Raw genomic sequence first — 21,780 nt, 5'->3', positions numbered from 1 at the left:
CTCCCCCTCCCCCTCCTGTTCTTTTTGAGTCAGGGTCCCTCTGTTTTTGAGTTACTCCGAACTTGCAGCAGTCCTCCTGAGTTCTTAGTTTAAGGTTTGTGAGCCACAGCTTCTGGCTTTTAATGAAATCTCTATGAATCCAAATTATACCAGGAAGCCCAGACGTGCCTTCAGATCTCTGCTTTGTTCTTTTGTTTTTGTTTCTTTCACACCTGGGCTCTGTCTGAATACAGGTCTCACCAGGTGGAAAACGGGACTTTGCTCAGTGGATTTTCAAGAATATATGATCAGATTGCTACCACAGTCATTACTCAATAATATCTCTTTAACCAGCACCATGGCACAGATCTGTAATACCAGCATTCTGAAGTGGGAAAATCAGTGGTTCGAGGCCAGCCTGTTCTATATATCTTATTCCAGGCCAGCAAAGGCCACCACACAGTAGGACTCTGCTTAAAAGTAAAAAATAAAATAAAACAAAAACAATCAAACAAACAAAAAATCCCCCTCCCTCCTGGAGCTGGAGAAATGGCTCAGCAGTAGGAGAGTTTCTGCTCTCCTAGAGGACTGTTCAGTGCTCAGCACCTGCATCGGCAGGATCAAAACTGCCTCTACTTTCAGCTCCAGGGGATCTCATGCCTCTTCTCACCCCTTGTGGGCACCCACAAATACTTGGCGAATCACACACACACACACACCACACACACACACACCACACACACACACCACACACACACACACACACCACACACACCAGACACACACACATCACACACACACACCACACACACACACACACTTCCTCCTGGAGAGATACCTCATATTGATCTCTCAGGTCGTGTTAGACAATCAACAGCATTTACTAGAATGAAGAAAAAAAGAATCGAGGCAATGCTTCAGACTGGCGTCAGTTTTGACAGAGCTCTTGTTAAGCATGACTGAAACACTGTGTTCCATCCCCCACAAACCCAGATGTGATGCTACATGACTATAATTCACGCATGGAGAGGTGTCACGAGATGGAATTGCGTTTAATATTTCAAGCATTACTGGGGGGGGGGGGGGCTGGAGAGATGGCTCAACAGTCAAGAACACTGGCTGCTCTTCCGGTGGACCTGGGTTCAGATCCCAATACCCACGTGGCAGTCAGCTTTTAACCATCAGCATGTAATTCCAGTTCCAGGAAATCCAATGCCCTCTTCTGGCCTCTGAGGACATACGGTGGTGGTACACAAGTATACATGCTGGGGGCATACATACATACATACATACATACATACAGGCAAAACACTCACACAGACTGAAAGAAATGTAAAACATAATTTATAATAACATATAATTCCAGACTCACGATGAAGCATAACACCTCACTCCTTTGCAGGTGTTTTGTGCTGTATGCATGTATACACATCCATGTGTGGGTGCTGTGACCATGAACATGCACATGCCAGAGGGGGGTGTCTGGTGTTCATCATGTTTGTTAGGCTGCCCCCCGAATCTGTGAATCTCTGCTCCCCAATAGTCTCGGTCATGCCTGCCTTTTATATTGTTGGTGTTTTGTATTCGACCTCAGGTCTACACAGCAAGCACCATCGTATCATATCTCACTCCTTTTGGGGGCTGGAATAACATTCTATTCTATTTCTCCCTCATCATTATGCCTGTCATTCATTCTTAGTATGTCATTCAAATGTTACCTCAGAGATCTTTCTGACCTCCCTAAATTACCTCAACATTCACTAGGTTTCTTTTTTTTTCTTTTTACCATGTAGCCTGGGTTGGCCTCAAACTCTTGATCCTCCTGCCTCTAACTACTTCAGCAAATTCTACCAGCATGTGTCACCACAACCGGTCGCTGGACTTATTTAAAAAAATTTTTTTTAAAAAGAATACTCTTTTTTTTTTTTTTTGAGACAAAGTCTCTCTATTACATAGCTCTGGTTGACCTGGAACTTGCCATATAGACCAGGCTCACCTTGAACTCACAGAAATCTAGCTGCCTTTGCTTCTTGAGTGCTAAGACTTAAGGCATGTGTCACCATACCTGGCTTAGATGTGTGTGTGTGTTACCTACATGTATGTGCACTACATGTGTGTTCAGTGCCTGTGAAAGTCAGAAGGTCCCCCATGAAGACCGAGATGCACTGTTACATATGTGCAAAGGGCATAGGTCTGTTGCATGCATATTCTCTGTTTGTCAGTTCAGTCTCTGTGGGTCCCTATGGGTGGATTTATTTCTTAAAATCAGTGGCTATTTGTAATGATTTTCTTTTTATTGGTCTGTTTTTTGTTGTGATTAGAAAAAAAAACAAGAGACCCCGATATCTTACCCCAAATTATAACAGGTTTGGGGAGTAGAGAGTTGGCTACAAGGTTAGGAGCACTTACTGCTCTGCAGAGGACCTGGGTGTGGTTCCCAGCATTCCCACTCCTCTGGGGAGTGTATGAGGAGAACAGGCCCATATTGTAAGACTAAGGTGTACAGGAAGACAATTAGGAGACACCTCAGTGCTTATTACGTTACACGGTACAAATGCTGCATCACGCCCCCTGAGGAATGAAAATTGCTCTTATGGTTTTGTTTCTCAGGACTCAATGTCTGGTACCCCTAAGGCTGAGAGCGTGCAGGAGGAAGTGTAAAGGGGCATCTGGTGGGGTGACTGAGCCTAGAAAACAGTAGGGAGTTAGGAGTTCGCTGAACTTACTGCTTTTGCTTCACAGGAAAAAATACTGTGATAAAGTTGATTGCCTCCTTCATTCTGAACGTTGAAAAACAGGACAAAACAGGTTAAAAACAATCTGTGAAAAGATCCTGTATTTCTTGGAATCATTAAGTCTGTGTAGGCGGAGGTATTCTTTCCCTAATTGGTTCTTGATTGTGTCAATAAAGATGGCAGAAGCCAATTGCTAGGGAAAAAAGGTGGGATTTCCGGACCCCAGGAGGAGAGGAGGAGAGGAGATGGAGAGGGTGGTTTACAGCTTGGCTCTAGGGAGAGGAGCATGTTCGCCATGTAAGGACTGGAAGCAACTAGAACCAGTGGTGGCAGAGGCTGATCGGTCTCGGAGCTCGGGTTTGGCAAAACTAGCTGGGAAGAAGAGATAACCAGGCTGGCGAGAACACAGCCCTGGGCAAAGGAGCAAGGGTGGATTTTTAAAATTACACCCAACACATCTGCTTTCAACATTACCTGAGATTAAACTACTATTTTTATCAATAAACATATGAGCTATCTTGATTTACCCTCAAATCCTGTCAATCTCCTTCGCTCGACGATTCCACGGCTCCCCTTTGAGACCTGAACCCCGCTAGACTCCGGCAGGGTTTTTTTCTGTGTAACAGCCCTGGCTGTCCTAGAACTTGCTCTGTAGACCAGGCTGAACTCCAACTCACAGAGATCTGCCTGCCTCCATGTCCAGAGTGCTGGGATTAGAGGTGTGTGCCACCACCCCCAGAGATTTTGTGGGAAAAATTTTAAATCTCGTGGACACCGGAACCCATGTAACTGATCTGATTTCCTTGCTCATTGGCTACCAGGAAGTTCAGGGGACAAATTTATTCATTTTATAGTATCCGGGGATACGTCATGTCCCATTTTCCTACTTAATCTGCTGTTCAGAGAGCTCCTTTCCCAAACAGCAGAGACCTGTCCGCCATGCCAAATCCTGTTTGGGGAGAGATGAAGTCGATCAAGTATATGATGAAAAGCAATTCGTCTTGAAAGACAGAGGGGGAAATGGTACCATTGACTTTCCCTCAAATAACTGCCCTCCTACAGATAAGGTGAGGTACCGTGAAGATGGCACGGCCATCGGGTCTCTGGATATTTCAGGGTAGAGTGACCATGGATTCCTGAGACTCCAGAGAGTTACGGCCACGGACATTCTGAAGATTTCAGTTGGAAACTTATCGACTTTGTTTCCTGGATAAGAATAAGTCACTGAGGCGTAAGGAAGGCCTGGGCCGTGTCTAGTCTTGGTCCACACTTGAACAGAGACTTACACAGACAATCTCACGGAAAATAAGATAGAAGAAAAGAAATAAAGGTAAAGAAGAGAAAGAGAAACAGGAGAAAGGAGGAGAGGGAAGAGTGCATACCTGAGCATGAAAATCTTTGTGCACAGGGCCCTGCTATTGCAGACCTGAGAGCTCAGACGCTAGGGAGGATGTGGGAGTTGACAAGATTAAGACCTGTCAAGGCTACAGAGTGGGTTTAAGGTGAGGCCGGTCAATTTAGGTAAAAAGAGAACTAAGGGTAGAGTGATTCTCTAGAATCCCCAGTGAGGGGCTGGGGGCGTGGCTCAGTGGTAAAGTCCCTCCCTAGAATCTCCCAGTGAGGGGCTGGGGTGTGGCTCAGTGGTAAAGCCCCTGCCTAGAATGCCCCAGTGAGGGGCTGGGGTGTGGCTCAGTGGTAAAGTCCCCCCCAGGATCCCCCAGTGAGGGGCTGGGGTGTGGCTCAGTGTTAGAGCCCCTGCCTAGGATGCCCTGGTGAGAGAGTGGGGGCGTGGCTCAGCGGGTCCACCCCTTTTACCTGGCTGGTGAGCACATGGACTCATTCATGGGTAAGGGATTCTCCCTGCCTCTTCACAGCAGTCACACAGCAGGTATTACTATCACAAGTTTGTCCGTTTGATTTCTTATGAGAAAGCCAAGGTTGGGGACAGAATGGATAAGTTTGTGAATGGTGCATAGTAGGCAGTGAATGTCCAAGGTGCCCAGTGTTAGCTCTGCCCTGCTATGCCTTTGAGCCTGGAAATGAGCTTCATTCTTGGTTCCAGCCACTGCGTCCTGTCCAACCTCCAACATACACACACACACACACACACACACACACACACACACACACCAAGGAGCACTGGGGCCAGGCCTCCAAGCTGTTGAGTATTTATTTGGCCCCAGGAGCAGCACAGGGGTCAAGCTGTGTGGGAAGAGCAAAGAGACTGGGAGAAAGGAAATCAGAGGCTTCACAGCTGATTGTCAAAGCAGAGGGTAGGACCCTGGGGCGGGGGATTTGAGATTTCCCGACTTTCCCACCTCCCGGCAGGATCACTGTGGTTTCTGGATACGGGAGTGGTACTGGAAGCCGGAAACATTTCCAATGTGGAAGTAGGAATGAATGCAATGTTTGGGGAGGAGGGAGAGGGCTAAGGGGCTGGAAGCAAGGGACCTGGGGTCAGGTGCTTGCTTGATGGGATTCAGGGTGCAGGCATTGGCCTGGCTCTGTCAGGGGGCCGCAGCGAGTGCCACTGGGCAATGGGCCTCCTGGGGTTGGCCAACATGTCAGCCCAGTGCCGTAAGCCAGCCCCACCGACTGCTGCGCCCACCGCCACTCTCCCGATGGCCTCATTCTTGCCCAGTTTGTCATAATCCAAAACGGTCAGCTCCACCTGGACTTTCTGTAGCCGTCAGAGAAAAAATGGGAAATAGGAAGGAGACATGGAGAGAGGAACAGGGGTTATTGATCAGGACGTTTTCTCCCTGTGACCAGGCTATGTAGAGACACTGCTGCAGGAGTTTGGGGCAGAGAGGCGTGGCAGTTGGAAAGGATGAAAAGGTGGCTAGCAGCTTTTATTCCTTTGCAAAGGAAAGCCTGCCTTTCTCTGTTTTAAAAGGAGTTTCATCATGCTATGTGGTGGTCTGGCCTGTTACTTGTTATGTAAAGCAGGCTGGCCTTAAACTCATACAGTTCCCGCATCTCTGCCTAAAGACTGCTGGGATTAAAGGTGTGCACCACAACACCTCGTTTAAAACAAACTTCTACAGTGATAAATTCACAGGATCCACTGTCCAGAAGTTGGTAGGGGGTCTCCTTAGAGATCAGGGTTCAAAAAAAGGGGCAAACATACAAGTCTTTGATATGGGTGCCACAACCAAGCCATAACCTGGTCAGCCCTGTCTCTAACGATCACACAAAGGCTTTTTCTATAGGAACTGGAATGTCTGGGCTTGTTGAGGACAGGGCTTGCCGGGGACAGGCATTCTGTCCATACTTACAAATCTTGCTTAGAGGAGAGCATACCCAGGCCAGGTTTTAGGGCCAGGCCTCCTGGTCTCCAATGGAGGAAACGGAGATGGACAGCAGGACCTCAGACCTTAGCATCTGGCTTCTTCAATGTATACAGGTTTCTTTCCCTTTGCCACTATCATCCTTGGGGCTCCTGTGGTGGAGTCATTCTGGCTGAAGCAGGGGTGTGGCTGTACTCACCTGCACCTGGTCACAGGACACCTCAAAGCTGAAGGCTTCGTTGTAATAGGGGTTCAGGGTGTTCTTCTTAATGGTGGTTTTCTTCTTCCGAACCTTTTTACCTCCCTGGAGCAGGTGCACCTTGACATAGGGATCTGGGGAGAAGAAGGCCTGCCTCCTTTAACACCCCACTGCCAGGCTCACGGGGATCGGGTTGTGTGGAAGCGATGAGTACTCTCCTTTGGACCTCCTTAGAATCACCCCATGCACACCTCAGAGTCCCTCCTTTCAGGATGAAATCACATCTGTATCATCCCTCAGCCGGTATGGGATTCTACTATCCCCTAAGAGACCCTCCAGGTCAAGAGCCTTAGGCAAAAACACAGTCCCCATCCTGATGGCTTTTTATTTTTGTTGTTTGTTATGTATACAACATTCCTCCTGCATGTATGCCTCCAGGCCAGAAGAGGGCGCCAGATCGCATTATAGATGGGACTTGAACTCAGGACCTTTGGTTGTGAGCCTAGCCTTTAACTGCTGAGCCATCTCTCCAGCCCAACTCAGGACCTTTGGAAGAACAGTCAGTGCCCTTAACCTCTGAGCCATCTCTTCAGCCCTGGGGCATTTTCTTAATTAGGGATTAATGTAGGAGAACCAGCTCACTGTGGGTGGTATCAATCCTGGATAAACGGTCCTAGCTGGTATAAACAGGCTGAGAAAGTCATGCAGAGAAAGAAGGTAGGCAGCACTCATCCCTGCCCCTCTGCTTCAGCTCCTGACTCCAGGTCCCCCCCCACCCACCACCCCCGCTGTGTTTGATTTCTGGCCTTGACTTCCTTCAGTGATGGAATGTGACATAAGAGTTCTGAGATAAACCTTTTCCTCCTCAGCTTCCATCTGATCATACTTTTTTTCACAGCAGTAGAAATTCTAACACGCACACCCTTGCATATTTTTTTGTTTCTCACACACCTGAGAGTCCTCCTACATCCATTTTCTTCAGGTTTTTAGCTTCCAGGACAATGACGGTGAGTTTCCCGGCCGTGGGGACATAGCGGAGAGAGAAGCAGATATCCCCCAGTTTCTCCTGCTAAAAGGAGAAATAGAATCTATCACTTAAGTCGGGCTGCTGTCCCTTGCTCACTGGCTTTGAAATGGAATGCTTCAGAGTCAAGCTCCAGGGATGTCTATTCTAGGAGCCAGCTAGCTCACCCTCCAGCATCTGTGAAAGACAAAACAAACAAACAAAACAACAAAGCAAAAAACAAAAATCAAAACAAGGGGGGGGGGTTGCAGACTGTGTGGAAGTCTGTGATCTGATTGGTCCAGAGTAGGGATGCGAGGGGCCGCACATACTCACCTCCTCTTTGGGAGCCACCTGCAGTTCTCGCCAGGCCTGCACTGGGCACCCCAGGTTTACTGAACTCATAGGCACCCGCACCTCCCCGATGGCATCGTTGCGAGAAAAGCGATCGAAGTCATACACCGCCATGACCAGCACTCTGCCCCCTAGTTCCACGTATGGGATCTGGTGAAAGGGAATGCAAAAGGGCGGGTAGGAAATCAAAGAAGTGGGGGACAGCATATTCAGGTGGAAGTAGAGTGGGGCAGTGAGGTTCCCGGGACCGCAAGTACAGGGATCCGCAGACGGAAACGGACATGTTAACGGAATACAAATAGTAATATACAATGATCAAGGCCATTGATTGACAGTGCTCTCCGGGATAACTCTAGGTCCTAATGAACAGCTTCCCACCCCCTACACGAGCTGGCAACCGCAACCTGAGCTGTGTCTTCTTCCAGGAAAAGCTGAAGGGGTCAGTCCTTGGCAGTCCAGGGGCTAGATGCAGGCCCCACGGACCATGAGGCCAAGACAACAGGAACTCACCTTGAAGGCAAATGTCTCTCCAAAGTGTGGATTCAGGGTCTGCCGATGCACCTTGGTCTCATGCCGCCTCCGCTTGTCTGGCAGCAGATAGACACTAACGTAGGGGTCTGAGGAACCTCCTAGGTCCAACGCCGCCAGTCCCTCAGCTTGCAAGATGCCCACCAGGAGCTGTAGATGTCAGGCACAGCATGAGGACTCTAGTCTCAGCCTTCCTTCCGAGGAGTCTTCCATTAGGAAGGGGGAACTGGGAGTACCTGAGGCTGTCTTCCTCCAAAGCACTCACCCTCCTTCACACCCACCTGGCCAGTCTGGAAGTCATAATCCAGTGAATACTGCAGTCGGCCTAGCTGGTGCTTGTCTGATACCTGCTGTCCTGGCATGGATGGTGAAGGGTCCAGCTCCTCTATTTCAGGCTGAACCTAGAAAACCAGGGGCAAGCTGGTGGAATCGTTCCCTGAACCGAGTACCCTCCAGGCTCAGAAGCCTCAGGAGGCTCGCAGATCCCTCCCTCAAGCCATCAATGATTGTCTAAACAGTTGTTTGATTAATAATGTGTGGAATGCGACATGGTAGCGTAAAGGCGACATATCTGTCGGCATCTGATTAGTGATGTCTGCTATGGACAGGAAATAGACATAGTGAGACACCGTGCTGGGACTGTTTACTCCTCCACATCCTAACGACTGTATTGGGATAACAGTACAAATTACCACCACTGATACGGTCAGGGGAAAATGTGCAGGAGAAATGGTATATTTAGCATGTGCTTGGCACTTAGCACGTAAGTAGTGTTGTTGTTGTTGTTTTTAACCTAGGCCATAGTCTAGTGTGAATCTAACCCACCAGAGATGAGTGGCAAAGTACCAGGGTCACCTTGTTAGGCATTCTGATTCACTAAGTCTGTGTGACATTACATCCAGAATTCACAAAGATGGAGTTGATTCTGACACAGGATGGCTTAAATAATAGGAATGGAGGCTGGAAATTCCAAAGGGAATCCTCAGAGGTAATAATATGATAACAGCTATGTGTTGAGCAAGGAGGGGAGGTATGTGTTAATTACCATGAACTCAGAGAACAAAGGTGTAGTTCCAACAGATGAAAAATGGTCCGTAGGGTTGGAAACCCCAAATTGCCTGGCCTGCATTCTACTGTGCACTCGGATGCCTAATATTCTACCAGAGTCTTTTATTATCATTCCTATTATTGTTGTTGTTATTGTTGTAGTTGTTGGTTTTTCATGACAGGGTTTCTTTGTGTAGCTCTGACTGTCCTAGAACTCTCTCTGCAGATCAGGCTGGCCTCAAACTCAGAGATCCACCTGCCTCTGCCTCACTAGTGCTGGGATTAAAGGTGTGCGCCACCACTGCCCAGCTGTCTTTTTTTTAAACATTTTTTAAGATTTTTTATTTTATTTATTTTTGTTCATTTTATTTATTTTATGTGAGTGCTCTGCTGCATGTACACCTGCATGCCAGCAGAGGGCATCAGATCTGTTTATCAATGGTCGTGAGCCATCATGTGATTGCTGGGAATTGAACTCAGGACCTCTGGAAGAGCAGCCAGTGCTCTCTACTGCTGAGCCATCGCGGCAGCCCTGTTATCTTTTTACTACTTACTTTTATATCTTAAATTATGTGTAGGGGTGTGTCTTCACATGGACATGTGCATGCGAGAGCAGGTCTGCGCGGGACCCAGAGGCACTGAATACCCTGAAGTTGAGTTACAGGTGGTTGTGAGCCACCCCATGTGGGTGCTGGGGACAGAACTCAGTCCTATGGAAGAGAGCAAGTGAACAAGTGCTCTTAAGCACGGACAGATCTCCTTAGTCTTTTATTTTTGAAGAGTCCATCTAACTCCTTGCGCTCTCTCTCTCTCTCTCTCTCTCTCTCTCTCTCTGTGTCCATTTATACACATATATGACACATATGCTAGAGTAAGTTCTTCAAAATATTTAGAGTAGTGTGGCTGTAGATAGGACTCAGTGTGTGTGTGTGTGTGTGTATATATAAGCGTTTGTATGTATGTGTGTGTGTATGTCTGTGTGTGTGTATGTGTATGTCTGTGTGTGTATGTATATGTATGTGTGTGTGTCTGTGTGTGTATGTGTGTGTGTCTGTGTGTGTGTATGTCTGTGTATGTGTGTGTATGTGTGTATGTGTGTGTATGTGTGTGTATGTGTGTATGTGTGTATGTGTGTATGTGTGTGTATGTGTGTGTGTGTATGTATGTGTGTGTATGTGTGTATGTGTGTGTGTATATATGTATGTGTGTGTATGTGTATGTGTGTGTATGTGTGTGTGTATGTGTGTATGTGTATGTGTGTATGTGTATGTGTGTGTGTATGTGATGTATGCCTGTGCATGTTGGTATACACAATCTATTCCTGTGTATGTGGAGGCTGGAGGTCGATTTTGGGTGTCTTTCTCTATCACTCTCCACCTTATTTTTTGAGACAAGATCTCTCATTGAACGTAGAGTTTACCATTTCCGCTAGACTGGCTGGCCATGGTGTTCCAGAGATATGTCTGTCTCTACCACCCTCCATCCCCCACCCCAGCCCTACTCCAACTGTAGGAGCTATAGACATGCACAGAGCTAGGTTCTCAGCCCTGATTTCATTTTGATTGAGTCAAACTCTCACTTTGTAGCCCAGATTGGCATTGCAGTCAATCTATATAGTTCTGGCTGACCTTGAACTCACAGCAATCCTACAGCCTGGGCCTCCCCAAATGCTGGAACTATACATGTACACCATCATGTCCAGCTCAGACCAGAGAGTTCTCATGGCTAGATAGTTGCTAGCTCTGATCCCCAGAGTCCAGTAGATAAAGTGGGATTAAGAAGTGAAGGGGCGCCGGGCAGTGGTGGCCCATGCTTTTAATCCCAGCACTTGGGAGGCAGAGGCAGGCAGATTTCTGAGTTCCAGGCCAGCCTGGTCTACAGAGTGAGTTCCAGGACAGTCAGGGCTACACAGAGAAACCCTGTCTCAAAAAGAAGAAGAAGAAGAAGAAGAAGAAGAAGAAGAAGGAGGAGGAGGAGGAGGAGGAGGAGGAGGAGGAGGAGGAGGAAGAGGAGGAGGAGGAGGAGGAGGAGGAGGAGGAGGAGGAGGAGGAGTTGTTGTTAAGGGGCCAAGGACAGAAGATAGCTAGGACATTCACGGGAGCGGGGTGGTGGGGGGTGTGTGCAAAGGGAAGGTTTGAGAGGCTGGGCTGTGTCCCACCTTATCTATGTAACTCCGTCCCAGCTCCTTCACTTCCTGAAGATGGACTTGGGCTTGGGCCTGACTCTTTTTGCCCATCCGTTTCCGACAGCGCTTCCGGTAGAGACAGAAACAGCTGCTGAAGACCAGGAGGCCTGAGCCCAGCACGATAGTAGCCAGGACCCAGGCAGGCACTGCAGAAGGATGGACATGACATATATCAAAGCACTGGGAAGGTGGCTGGCTAGCTCAGTCTTGATTCCATAAAGCAGCTTGAATCTAGCCTGGTTTTCCCTATACCCAACTCCATCATATTTTAATCCCAATTTTCCTTCCAACCAATCTCACCTATAAACCTCAGTTTATGCCCTAACCCAAGCCGACATTATTGGTTTTCTTATAATTCTGACGTCTCTACACCCAGTTTAATTTCTGCTCGACTCCTACTGCTTTTAGAAGCTTTGCTCACCCCTGGGCCTCAGTTTCCATTCACCCACTTCTGATCCCATTCCATGCCACACCCGTGATCCATTTCTTGTTTTCCTCAGTATTTCAGAGTCTAGTCTGAGCTACCGACTTACGATCCCTGCCGGATTTTCCAAACTACCCACCCGAGTCTTTGCAACTGAGACCCTTCCCTGGGGATCCTGCGAGGCTTTCAACTAGGGCTAACCTAGAGGTTCCTCACCTGCGCCTTGCCTGATGCGGCTGGAGTCTGGAGGTGTCTCAGGCGCTGGAGACCCCGGGGTCGGGGGTTCCGGGAACATGGCGTCAGGGTCCTGCTGTGCTTCCTGCAGAGGTACCCAAATACCCTATTCCCCCACTCCTCTCCTACCCAAAGCGTCCAGTGAGTTTTCTCACGCATCAAAGAACCCTAAGTCCCACTAATTGTTGATGCACACTGGGAGTTAATCTCAGCCTCTTCATGCCAAGGACAGGCTTTGGGGGACCCAATTCCATCACAGAGGGATACTCCCTCTCTGTTTACCACTCCAGCCATTCTCTTCTACCCCTTCCTCGCTCTTCCCTAGGGCTTGAACCGGAAGTGGGCACAGGCAGGCGTGGGAACCAGCAGACCACAGGTTGCCCTGAGCGACCGCCAGGCTCCAGGCAGGGTGATAGCAGTGCTGGTTGCTGGGCAACAAGCCTGTTGCCAAGACAACGGGAGGGACTGACGCACAGAAACGAAGTCCGGGCGGTGCCGGTGCATGGGACCCAGGTCCGGGATCCCGTGGCCCAGGGAGGGCGGCCTGTGATCTGTGCATCCACAGCGGCTCTTCCCTCCTCATGGGACCCCTTGCATCACTACTCTTGCTGGTAAAGTGGGGAACCTGCCCCAGCACCTCTGCTGGGCCTTCGCATCCTCTTGCTCATGAGTCTCTCTCGCTCACCCTGACTCTGTCTTCACACCTGTTCTCGTGACCGTCTCAGCCTCCACTTCTTTCTCGACCCCAGATGGACATCTTCCCTCTTCTGTCCCCCACAACCTTCTCTCATCCGCGCCTCTACTGCCCTCTGTTGTCTAGCCTGCCTCTCTCGGTTCGTTTTTGCTTTTTTGACTACCAACCTGCTCCCTTTGTTTCCACACCTGTCTCTTCTCTCCACATAGCAATCTCCTCGGTTAGGGCTTCAGCCTGCCGCTCAGAGTTGACCCTTGTCAGCGACCCTCCTCTACCGCACCCACACACGCCGGTCCCCCCACGAATGGGACTGAGGATGTGGCTTGGACAAGGGGTCCAAACAGCTCCTACCTGCTAGGTGGCTGGACAGGACCCTCCTGGAAGTGCTGCGGGCTGCCGGGACCCCGCCCCCAGCACGTGGGTGGATGGCGCTGTCCTGTGTGTGCTGAGCACACGGCTTGGCAGGGTGGGGGCGCGGCTGAGCCTAGCCAGGCTAATGTCTGCGCCCCTGTGTGGGAGCGCCCGCGCGCGAGTGTATGTGTGCATATGTGTGCGTGCGTGTTCTGCCCCGGAGAAGGGAGAACGCCCTGCTCCGCCCCTCGGCCCGCCACACCCGAGAACCACCATGGCGCCCACATACGTTGATCTTAGTACCCTAGAATATTCTGACGTCTGGCTAAGTCATCAGACATCTATACTGAGTGCCAGCCCCGACAAAACACACACACACACACACACACACACACACACACACACACACACACACCTTTTACAATGCAATTCCAGGGCAGTCGGTTTTAGAACCTATGAAAATCCCCTCTCTGGAGACCCAGATTCTCAAGGCAAGGAATTGGAGCCGCCAGCATCTCTGCTCTCAGACATCGTGTTCCCTAAACCAATCCCAGGAAGCAAAAACCCTTATGTCCCTGGCTGTAGCCAACACACAACCTATCCTTCTTGCATATGTGTGTGTGCGTGCACATGTGTTAGTGTGTATAGTGGCGCACATTCATGTGTGTGTGCGTGTGTGTGTGTGAAGGTCAGAAGACAACTCAGCATGTTTTCCATCAGGTGCCATCCACCTTTTAAAAACTTAAATTACACTTCTTTATTTGTATGGAGGAGTGGGTTTGTGGGGGTCAGAGGACAGTTTGAAGGCCACTGGCTCTCTCCTTCAACCACCTGGGTCCTGGGGTTCTGGGGTCCTGGGGATTGAACTCAGGTCATTAGGCCTGACAGGAAGGGTCTTTCCCAGATGAACCATCTTAGTATCCCTATCTATCTTGTTTTGAGAGACAGTCTCACTGGCTTGGAACACACTGAGTAGGCTAGGCTGACTGGCTATTAAGCCCCAGGGATCTGCCTACCGCTGTCTCCTTACCTCTGCCATCACAAGCAAGACTCACTACACCCAGCTTCTTCCACATGGGCTCCGGGGCCCAACCCTAGATCCCAGGTTTCCAAAGCAATTACTTTACCAACTGGGCTATCGTCCCAGCCCAAATCCTGTACCTTTTAGGGGGTGGTGGAATACAACGTCCTCCTCAAGTTCCCTGAATAGATGTTTACTTAGTCTTTAAGCCTGGAGCCCCTCTCCTACCCCAGTGTTATCTCCAGAGACAAAAACCCATTAGCCGCCTTTGGGGAGAACAGTTTAATAAATTATATAGAAGGAAAGAATGTACAGACATGAGGCCCACAGAGACTACAAGCAAAGGGACTCCCTTCAGCTTTGGATTAAAGGGGACTGATTTGGTTTCTGAGATAAAAAGGGGGCAGGTACCTGCCTGCCTTTGCTTCTCAGGTAGTAGCATTCCAGATCCTGAGTCCTTCTTCTGAATCCAGGTTCCAGCCTGACTCTTTGAGAGCCTGCAACCCAGGCCGTAGCTACCTCCACTCAAAGAACAGGAAACCTACCTGTCACCCCTGCCCTCAGGCTCCAGTGCTCACAGGCCCACAAGCTGAAGTACATCAGCCCCTTCCTGCCCTTGGACAACAGGAGATGGGTTTCCAGTGACTTCCTCCCATGGGGTTGGGGAGGCTGGGACTCCAATCCTCAGTTCTCTTGGAGGTCCAGGTATCTGGGCTCCAGGACAGGTCCAGATCTGGCCTGAGTATTTTTGTGTCTGGGCTCAGCACCCAGAAGCTGAGACCTCAGACTCATGGGCCCTGATGGCAGATGCATTCTCGTACACTAAGCTTGCCACGTTCTCATATATCTCCTCCTTTGGGGCGAGGGCTTGAGCTGACTTCTGGAGGGATCTCAAGATGCACTGATGGAGAAACACATACTGGGCCTAGGGAGGACACACAGAATGAGAGATTGCTTCCTGAAGGGTCCCACATCCCCCACCACACCCATGCTGTCCCCGAAAGCTCTTCACCTCCGTCTGCACCATCAGTGGCCGGCTTTCTCTCATCTTCTTCACAAAGCTGAAGGGACCTACGAGCCCCTCACACTCCAGCTGCCGCAGCAGGACATCCAGTGCAATGAGGGTGCCCGTCCGGCCCACGCCAGCACTAGGTAAGGAACAAGACAGGGGTCAGCCATCCGGGACAGGGAGGCGGGAAGTCTGGAGTTGTAGGTACTGAGATTGCATGGGTTTGGATCACCCAGAGAGTACAGCACTCAGCAAGACACAGTTTAAGCAGGGACGGGGAAGCAAAGGAGGACCGTAACTGGGCCTGGGGTTTTCCACATCCATTGGTCATCTGCTGTGAACCCTGCTTCATCTTTTCAGTGTTTCCAAGCATGAAAATAAGATGTATCAGCACACCCACTTTACAGGTAACAAAATGAAAACTGAGAAAGGAGAAGTCTTGTGCCCTAGGCCACAAAGCTAATAACAGGTCTGGAACTGAAATTCACAGGAAGAATGCCTAAACAAATTGGGTTTTGTTGTTTTCATTTGATTTGTTTGTCCACACAGGGTTTCTCTATGTAGTGCTTGCTGTCCAGGAGCTCTCTCTGTGTAAACCAGGCTGGTCTCAAACTCAGAGAGATCTGACTAGCTCTGCCTTCTGAGTCCTGGGACTAAAAGTGTGGACCACCCCTGTCTGAGGTTTGGGTTTTTCAGAACATAATTTCTCTGTGTAGTCCTGGCTGTCCTGGAACTCAGTCTGAAGACCAGGCTGGCCTAGAACTTAAAGACCCACCCACCTCTGCCTCCCAAGTGCTTGGATTACAGGTATGCCACCATGTCCCACCTCAAATCACTTTTAAATATTATTTGACTTTTAATTATATGTATGTGTGCATGTCTGTAATGGATTCTGAGTCCCTGGGGACAGGGACAGAGTGAGAGGGTGACACTCACCTGCAATGCACAATGGGTGGACCTCCGTCTATGGTCTGATCCAACCATTGCCGAAGCACCTTTTGGAAAGCCAGCAAGGGGTCTGGGGAGTAAGGAACTCCGTGATCTGGCCAGGCCAGGTAGTGGAATTGGCGCACAGAGAAAATCTGCTGTTCTTTCATCTGAAAGGAGGTGAGGGCTGAGGAGGGAGGCTCCAGAAGTTTCTATGCCTAATAGGGGACTCTCTGGAACACACACTGCAGGGAGACCTCTTGAGGGGTTCTGGATAGCGTGAGAGGGACTCACATGGAAGAGCTGAAGATGTCTCACTGTCCAGTTTTCTGTCACCTCCTCACTAATCAGTGTCACCTGCAGCTGCCCGTGAGTGCAGGGCTGAGCATCCAGGGGCCAGTAATGCTCACACTTCACCTGGGAAGGGAGACAAGGACAGTCAGCAAAGAGCAGTGCACTTTCTGTTTTTGTTTGTATGTGGGGGGGGGGAGTGTGGCATGGCATGGTGTGGCGTGGCGTGGCACAGTGTTGGTGTCCTGTGGGGAAGGAATATGCCTGTGTGTGCATATGTATGCGGATGCCTGAGGCTTTAGCACAAGGGTGGAAATCTCTTCTCACCCGTCCAGACTCCATGCAGTTGGTCAGCATCACCAGGGTGTGGCTCTGTTGTTCCCACACCATTCGCCAGAAATCGCTCACAGTGTGAGGCAGGGGACCCTGGGTTGCAATGAACTCCTTGGGGCTCCAGAGACCCTAGTTGAGGAAAGCAGGTGTGTCAAAGGGAGGCCATCAGATGACCACCCCCCCTTCAGTTCTTTATCTCTCCAGGCTCATTGAGTGCCACACCCTGCTGCCAACTTACCGGCATAAAGCTGGCGTTGATATAGTCGGAGCCTGGTTCCTCGGGGAGGGGCTGAAGGGGAACCCGGGACCAGTCGTCTAAGAAAACACACCAGTATCAGCAATGAAAAGCAGGCTGTGGGAGGGTCTGGGGAGACAGCTCATCTGGTAAAGTGACCTCAGTTCAAGATCCAGGAGCTATATCAAAAAGTTAGGCATGGTAGCGTGTGCTCACAACCCAAGAACTATGGAGGCGGAGACAAGAGGATACCTTAGGCAGAGGCAGAGACAGAGAAAAAGAAAGACCCAGGAGTGGGGTTCTGGCTGATTCCCTGGGAGGCAGGTGAAGGTCCAGACACCAGAGACTCACAGGGCAGTACATTCCTGTAGCGGTTCTTGGATACGTTCTCTAGAGCCGATGCAGCCATTTGAGACTGGCCTTGACCCTCCAGGGCCAATTGCTAGAGGCAGAGAGACAGAGAGAAGGTTCAAGGTGTTGGATTTTCTTTGCCTTCCTCCAACGCCCTCACAACTCCACGTAGCCTCTTCTGTTTATCCACTGAATCTTGGGACCCTAGCACTCACAAACATCGGAGACATATGAGCCTCCACCTTGGGGTACTTGTGAGGATTTAGTAGAGTTGGGGTTCCTCATACAGATGTGCTGGGTGGGGCGTTAGGGGGTCCTTGTGTTATTAAGCCAAGTATCCATCATTGCCTTAGGGTTTCAGAGAGTGGGAAAGAAACATGCTTGACGGTGTATGTATGACTGAAAGAGATGGGCTGAGCATATGGTGGAGTGCTTGCCTAGCATGCACAAGGCCCTGGGTTGGATCCCCGGCACAGCGTGAACCAGATGTGGTGGAGCACACCTTCAATCCCAGCACATAAGAGGTCAGGGGAGGATTGTAGGTTCAAGATCATCCTTGGCTATATAGCATGCTCCAGGCTAGCCTGGAATACATGAGTCCCTGTCTCAGAAAGGAGGTGAGGTTTATAGGTGGCCTACAGGGAGCTGTTGGTTGCTGGAGAAGGAAGAGCCATTTTCTTCAGTGGTATAGTCACTGTTAGGTTGTTGTCCATGCTTTAGTCAATAATCCCTTACCCAGTGTTCTTGACACAGAGGCAGGAGGAACACCAAGGGCTAGCTACACCTACATAATGAAACCGTACCTCTAAAATAATAGGACAAGAGAGAGCCAGCTCTGTTGCATTTCTTCTCACTCACCTGGTACTCCTCAGCAAATCCACAGTTGCTGTCCTTTTCATTCTCCCTGACATGGTCGGCAAAGTCTTTGGCCGGGATATCCCCTGGGAAGCTGTGGTGAGAGGAAGGGTAAAGCAAACAAGGACTTGGCTTGGAGAGATGGCTCAGTGGTTACGGGCACTGGATGCTCTTCCAGAGGTCCCGAGTTCAATTCCCAGCAACCACATGGCAGCTTACAACCATCTGTAATGGGGCCTGATGCCCTCTGATGGCACACAGGCATACATGCAGACAGAGCAGTCATATATAAAATACACAAATAAATAAAAATTCAAATAAAAAAAGACTTTAAGCACCTTGGGGTTGGTAAGATGTCTCAGCAGTTAACGGTCCCAACACAAAGAGCCCGACTGCTTGAGTTCCATCCTTGGTGCCTTGAGCTGGAAGGAGAGAACCAACTCCCCTCGGTTGTCTTCTGACCTCCACATCCCATATATACTCCAGGAAACATAAAAGTAAGTGAAGCCCAGTGCATTTGGGAGGTAGAGGCAGGCAGATCTCTGAATTTGAGGCTAGCCTGGTCTATGTAGTGAGTTACCATGATTTTGATTTAGCAGTGCCCTGACTAAAATACTTCTAGGGGAAGGGTGTCAAAGATTATTATTGACTCATCTGCATACACAGCAGTGTGGCTCACAACAGCCCAAAAGAGCAAGCAATACAAGCATCCACTAGTGGCATGGTCAAAAGCCCAGTGTTCACGGCACTGAGGCAGGAGAAGCACCAAGAGTTTAAGGCCAGCCAGGGCTACTAAGGATGAAAGCTTGCCTTAAAATAATAATACAAGAGCCATGGTGGTGGGGCATGCCTTTATTCCCAGCACTCAGGAGGCAGAGGCGGGTAGATCTCTGTCAGTTTGAGGCCAGCCTGGTTTACAAAGAGAGTTCCATAACTTGAACTATACAAAGAAACCCTGACTTTTTGAGACAGTGTCTCTCTGTGTAGCCCTGGCTGTCCTGGAACTCACTCTGTAGAAATCCGCCTGCCTCTGCTTCCCAAGTGCTGGGATTAAAGGCGTGCGCCACCATCGCCCAGCTGAAACCCTGTCTTAAACAAAAGAAAAAAAAAGGACACGGTCAACAAGATAGCTCAGCAGGCAAAGTTACTGAGACACTAACCTATCATCCTGACTACCTGGGTTTGATCCCTAGGACCCACAGGGTAGAAAGGGAGAACCAACTCCTTCACACACACACACACACACACACACACACACACACAGTGCACAGCAACACATGCTTGCATACCATTAATGTCATTTAAAATTTGTAATGGAGCAAGTGTCTATCAGTGAACAAATGGATAAACTAAGTGTGGTCTATCGATACAACGGGTAAGTATCATTTTTCGGTCTTTAAAAGGAAGAAGATGGGACTGGAGAAATGGCTCCGGTTTAAGAGCACTGGCTGCTCTTCCCGAGGACTTAGACATCCACATAATGACTCAACAACCATGTACAACTCCAGTTCTAGGGGATCCAGAACTTTCTTCTGTCCTCTGCAGTACTGCCCCTACATGCATGGTTCACATACACACATGCAGGTGAGACACGCTTACACATACAAAATAAGAACAAAATAAAATCTTAAACAGCAAACCCTCTCCAAATGTCTCCCTTAGAAGTAAATTGGCATCCTTGCTTTCTCTTACAAAGCTCCACCTGACCGAGTCCCACCTGACACATCTCCAACGTCACTACACCCATCCATGTATTCACAGTGTAGCAGGAGAGTCCTTGCCCGTACACCAAGACTGGTCTCAGTCCTAGACTGAGTAACTCCACTTCCAGCCATTTATCTGTTCTTTATGTGAGACTTCCACAAAGCGAAATTATCCATTCCGCAGTGTGACAAAGTTTTCTGAGACTGCTGGAATCCCTCACAGAAGCCAAGGTTCACAAACTTTCCCAGGATTCGCCCGGTGTTAGGCCTTTCCTTACTGCGGCCTGCAGTCACTTCTGCTGTTTGAACACATGGTGGCGTGCAAGGCCTAGGTTTGCATCCTTCCTGCTCTAGACATGTCACAAAGTCTGCCTGATGGTAGGTACAGATCAGGCTTGGAGAACACAGCCCTCTTTCCATGGGCAGCCAAGGCTCTGCAGGCAATTCCCGCAGACTCACTTACTCGTCAGGCTGCGGGCATTGGAGCCCTCCGAGCTTTCAGTGCCATCCCTGTTTGGAAGAAGTTTTTTCCAAGCCCCTGGTGAATTCACAGGACACACCTGAGTTACTTCAAATCTGCGCTCACATCCTTTCCACCTGGCCTTGCTTTTCCTCTAGCAGTTTTTTAATTACGTGCTTTATTTAGTGTATGTTTGCGGAATGAGGTAGGGGAGCATGCATGGATGTGTGTGTGTGAAGTCAGACAACAACTCAATGCAAGTGTCCATCAGTGGCATGGTCAAAAGCCCAGTCAGTGTTCATGACACTGAGGCAGGAGAAGCACCGAGAGTCTAAGGCCAGCCAGGACTACATAACGAAAGCTTGCCTCTAAAATAATAGTACAAGAGCCATGGTGATGGGGCATGCCTTTATTCCCAGCATTCAGGAGGCAGATCTCTGTGAGTTTGAGGCAACAGCTGGTGGGAATCACACTTTCTTTCCACAGTGTGAATCCTGTGAACTGGACTCAGGACATAAGGCTCCATAGCAAGTCCCTTCCAGACTGAACCATCTTGACAGACCGTCTTCAGTTGTTATTTATTTAGGTTTTATTTTGGTTTCTGAGATTGAGTTTTGTTGTGGAGTCTGGACTGTCTTGCATCTCACTATGTAGACCAGGCTGGTCTCAGAACTCAAGAGACCAGCCTGCCTCTGCCTCTGAAGTGCTGGGATTGAAGGCATGGACCACCACGCCTGACCCCCTCCTACAGTTTTAAGGCTGTCTAGTGTGTTCCTCAACCCCCCTCTCCTCTCTTCTTCCTTTATTCGTTTCCACACATAGATCAAAGTCTAGAATCTCTTGCCTTTTAGCAATTCCCGGTGCTAGAACACAAGTTGAGTTTGATACCCAAGACCCACATGTAGAAAGAGAGAACCAATTCCCACAAGTGATCCTCTAACCACTTCCCATGCACTTTGTTGTATGGAAATAAATAAATAAATAAATAAATAAATAAATAAATAAAATTGGGATAGGGACTGGAGAGATGGCTCAGTGGTTAAGAGAATTGGCTGGTCTTCCAGAGGACTCAGGTTCAATCCCCAGCGCCCACACCCACATGGCAGCTCACGACCATCTGTCACTCTGGTTCTTTTGGGATCTAATGTCCTCATCTGGCCTCCTCAGGCACCAAGACTGTGTGCAGTAAAGCAGACATACATGCAGGAAAACACTCATACACATAAAATCAATTTTTTAAAATTATGCTGAATATGACCAAACCATATTGCATACACATACAGAAATTTTCAAAGAATAATAAACAAAAATTTTAAAGAAAAAAAGAATTGAGTCCTTGAACTGGCTGTGTCCCACTGCAGGGGTCACTGGTCCCTTCTGAGGCTTGTCTGAGGAAACTCATTGTCTCTACCCTCTGACCGGCCCAGTGAGCAGCGGATGTGACTGACCTGACAGTGATTCCCTGCGATGCTCCCCCAGCCTCTCACCTGAACACCAGATCCTTGGGCACTTCCTTTGGCTGCCTCTTCTTTCTCCTGGAAGGAAGACACTGTAAAGCACGGGGCCTGAGCC

At 49.2% G+C, this 21,780-nt stretch overlaps 2 protein-coding genes across 3 annotated transcripts; both read right to left on the bottom strand.

Moving 5' to 3' along the window:
• Positions 1-4,868: 4,868 nt before the first annotated feature.
• Positions 4,869-13,279, bottom strand: Syt5 (synaptotagmin 5). 2 transcript variants are annotated; one of them, XM_028775097.1, is made up of 9 exons: positions 13,024-13,279; positions 11,961-12,103; positions 11,294-11,466; positions 8,370-8,489; positions 8,071-8,238; positions 7,543-7,710; positions 7,155-7,272; positions 6,204-6,337; positions 4,869-5,394 (listed from the first exon to the last, which is right to left on the bottom strand). In XM_028775097.1, the coding sequence occupies exons 2-9, from the start codon at positions 12,037-12,039 to the stop codon at positions 5,194-5,196; spliced, it is 1,161 nt and encodes a 386-aa protein (XP_028630930.1). In that variant the 5' UTR covers positions 12,040-12,103; positions 13,024-13,279; the 3' UTR covers positions 4,869-5,193. The 2 variants fall into 2 exon arrangements, with proteins under 2 accessions (XP_028630930.1, XP_028630931.1); XM_028775098.1 differs by having other exon boundaries at positions 11,961-12,063; positions 13,024-13,248.
• A 1,290-nt stretch (positions 13,280-14,569) lies between these two features.
• Positions 14,570-21,742, bottom strand: Ptprh (protein tyrosine phosphatase receptor type H; the record flags this gene model as incomplete). Its single annotated transcript, XM_028775103.1, has 9 exons — positions 14,570-14,969; positions 15,057-15,192; positions 15,990-16,150; positions 16,275-16,397; positions 16,599-16,733; positions 16,843-16,919; positions 17,191-17,281; positions 18,049-18,139; positions 21,696-21,742. Coding segments are annotated over 9 exons (1,026 nt in total), but the record flags the coding sequence as incomplete, so codon positions are not given.
• Positions 21,743-21,780: the final 38 nt, after the last annotated feature.

The sequence above is a fragment of the Grammomys surdaster genome, unplaced genomic scaffold, assembly GCF_004785775.1.
Source record: "Grammomys surdaster isolate TR1022 unplaced genomic scaffold, NIH_TR_1.0 252, whole genome shotgun sequence".
Lineage (NCBI taxonomy): Eukaryota > Metazoa > Chordata > Mammalia > Rodentia > Muridae > Grammomys > Grammomys surdaster.
Note: the sequence above shows the minus strand (reverse complement) of the source record. Positions and strands in the feature narration are given on the sequence as shown.

What these genes read in the sequence shown, in the direction of transcription:
- Syt5 (XM_028775097.1), bottom strand. Translation starts at nt 12,039, where the DNA reads ATGTTCCCGGAACCCCCGACCCCGGGGTCTCCAGCGCCTGAGACACCT. An exon ending in ATGACTTCCAGACTGGCCAG is followed by an intron (nt 8,239 to 8,369) that starts GTGGGTGTGAAG and finishes TGACATCTACAG; the next exon opens with CTCCTGGTGGGCATCTTGCA. An exon ending in TGTCCTGTGACCAGGTGCAG is followed by an intron (nt 5,395 to 6,203) that starts GTGAGTACAGCC and finishes TGACGGCTACAG; the next exon opens with AAAGTCCAGGTGGAGCTGAC.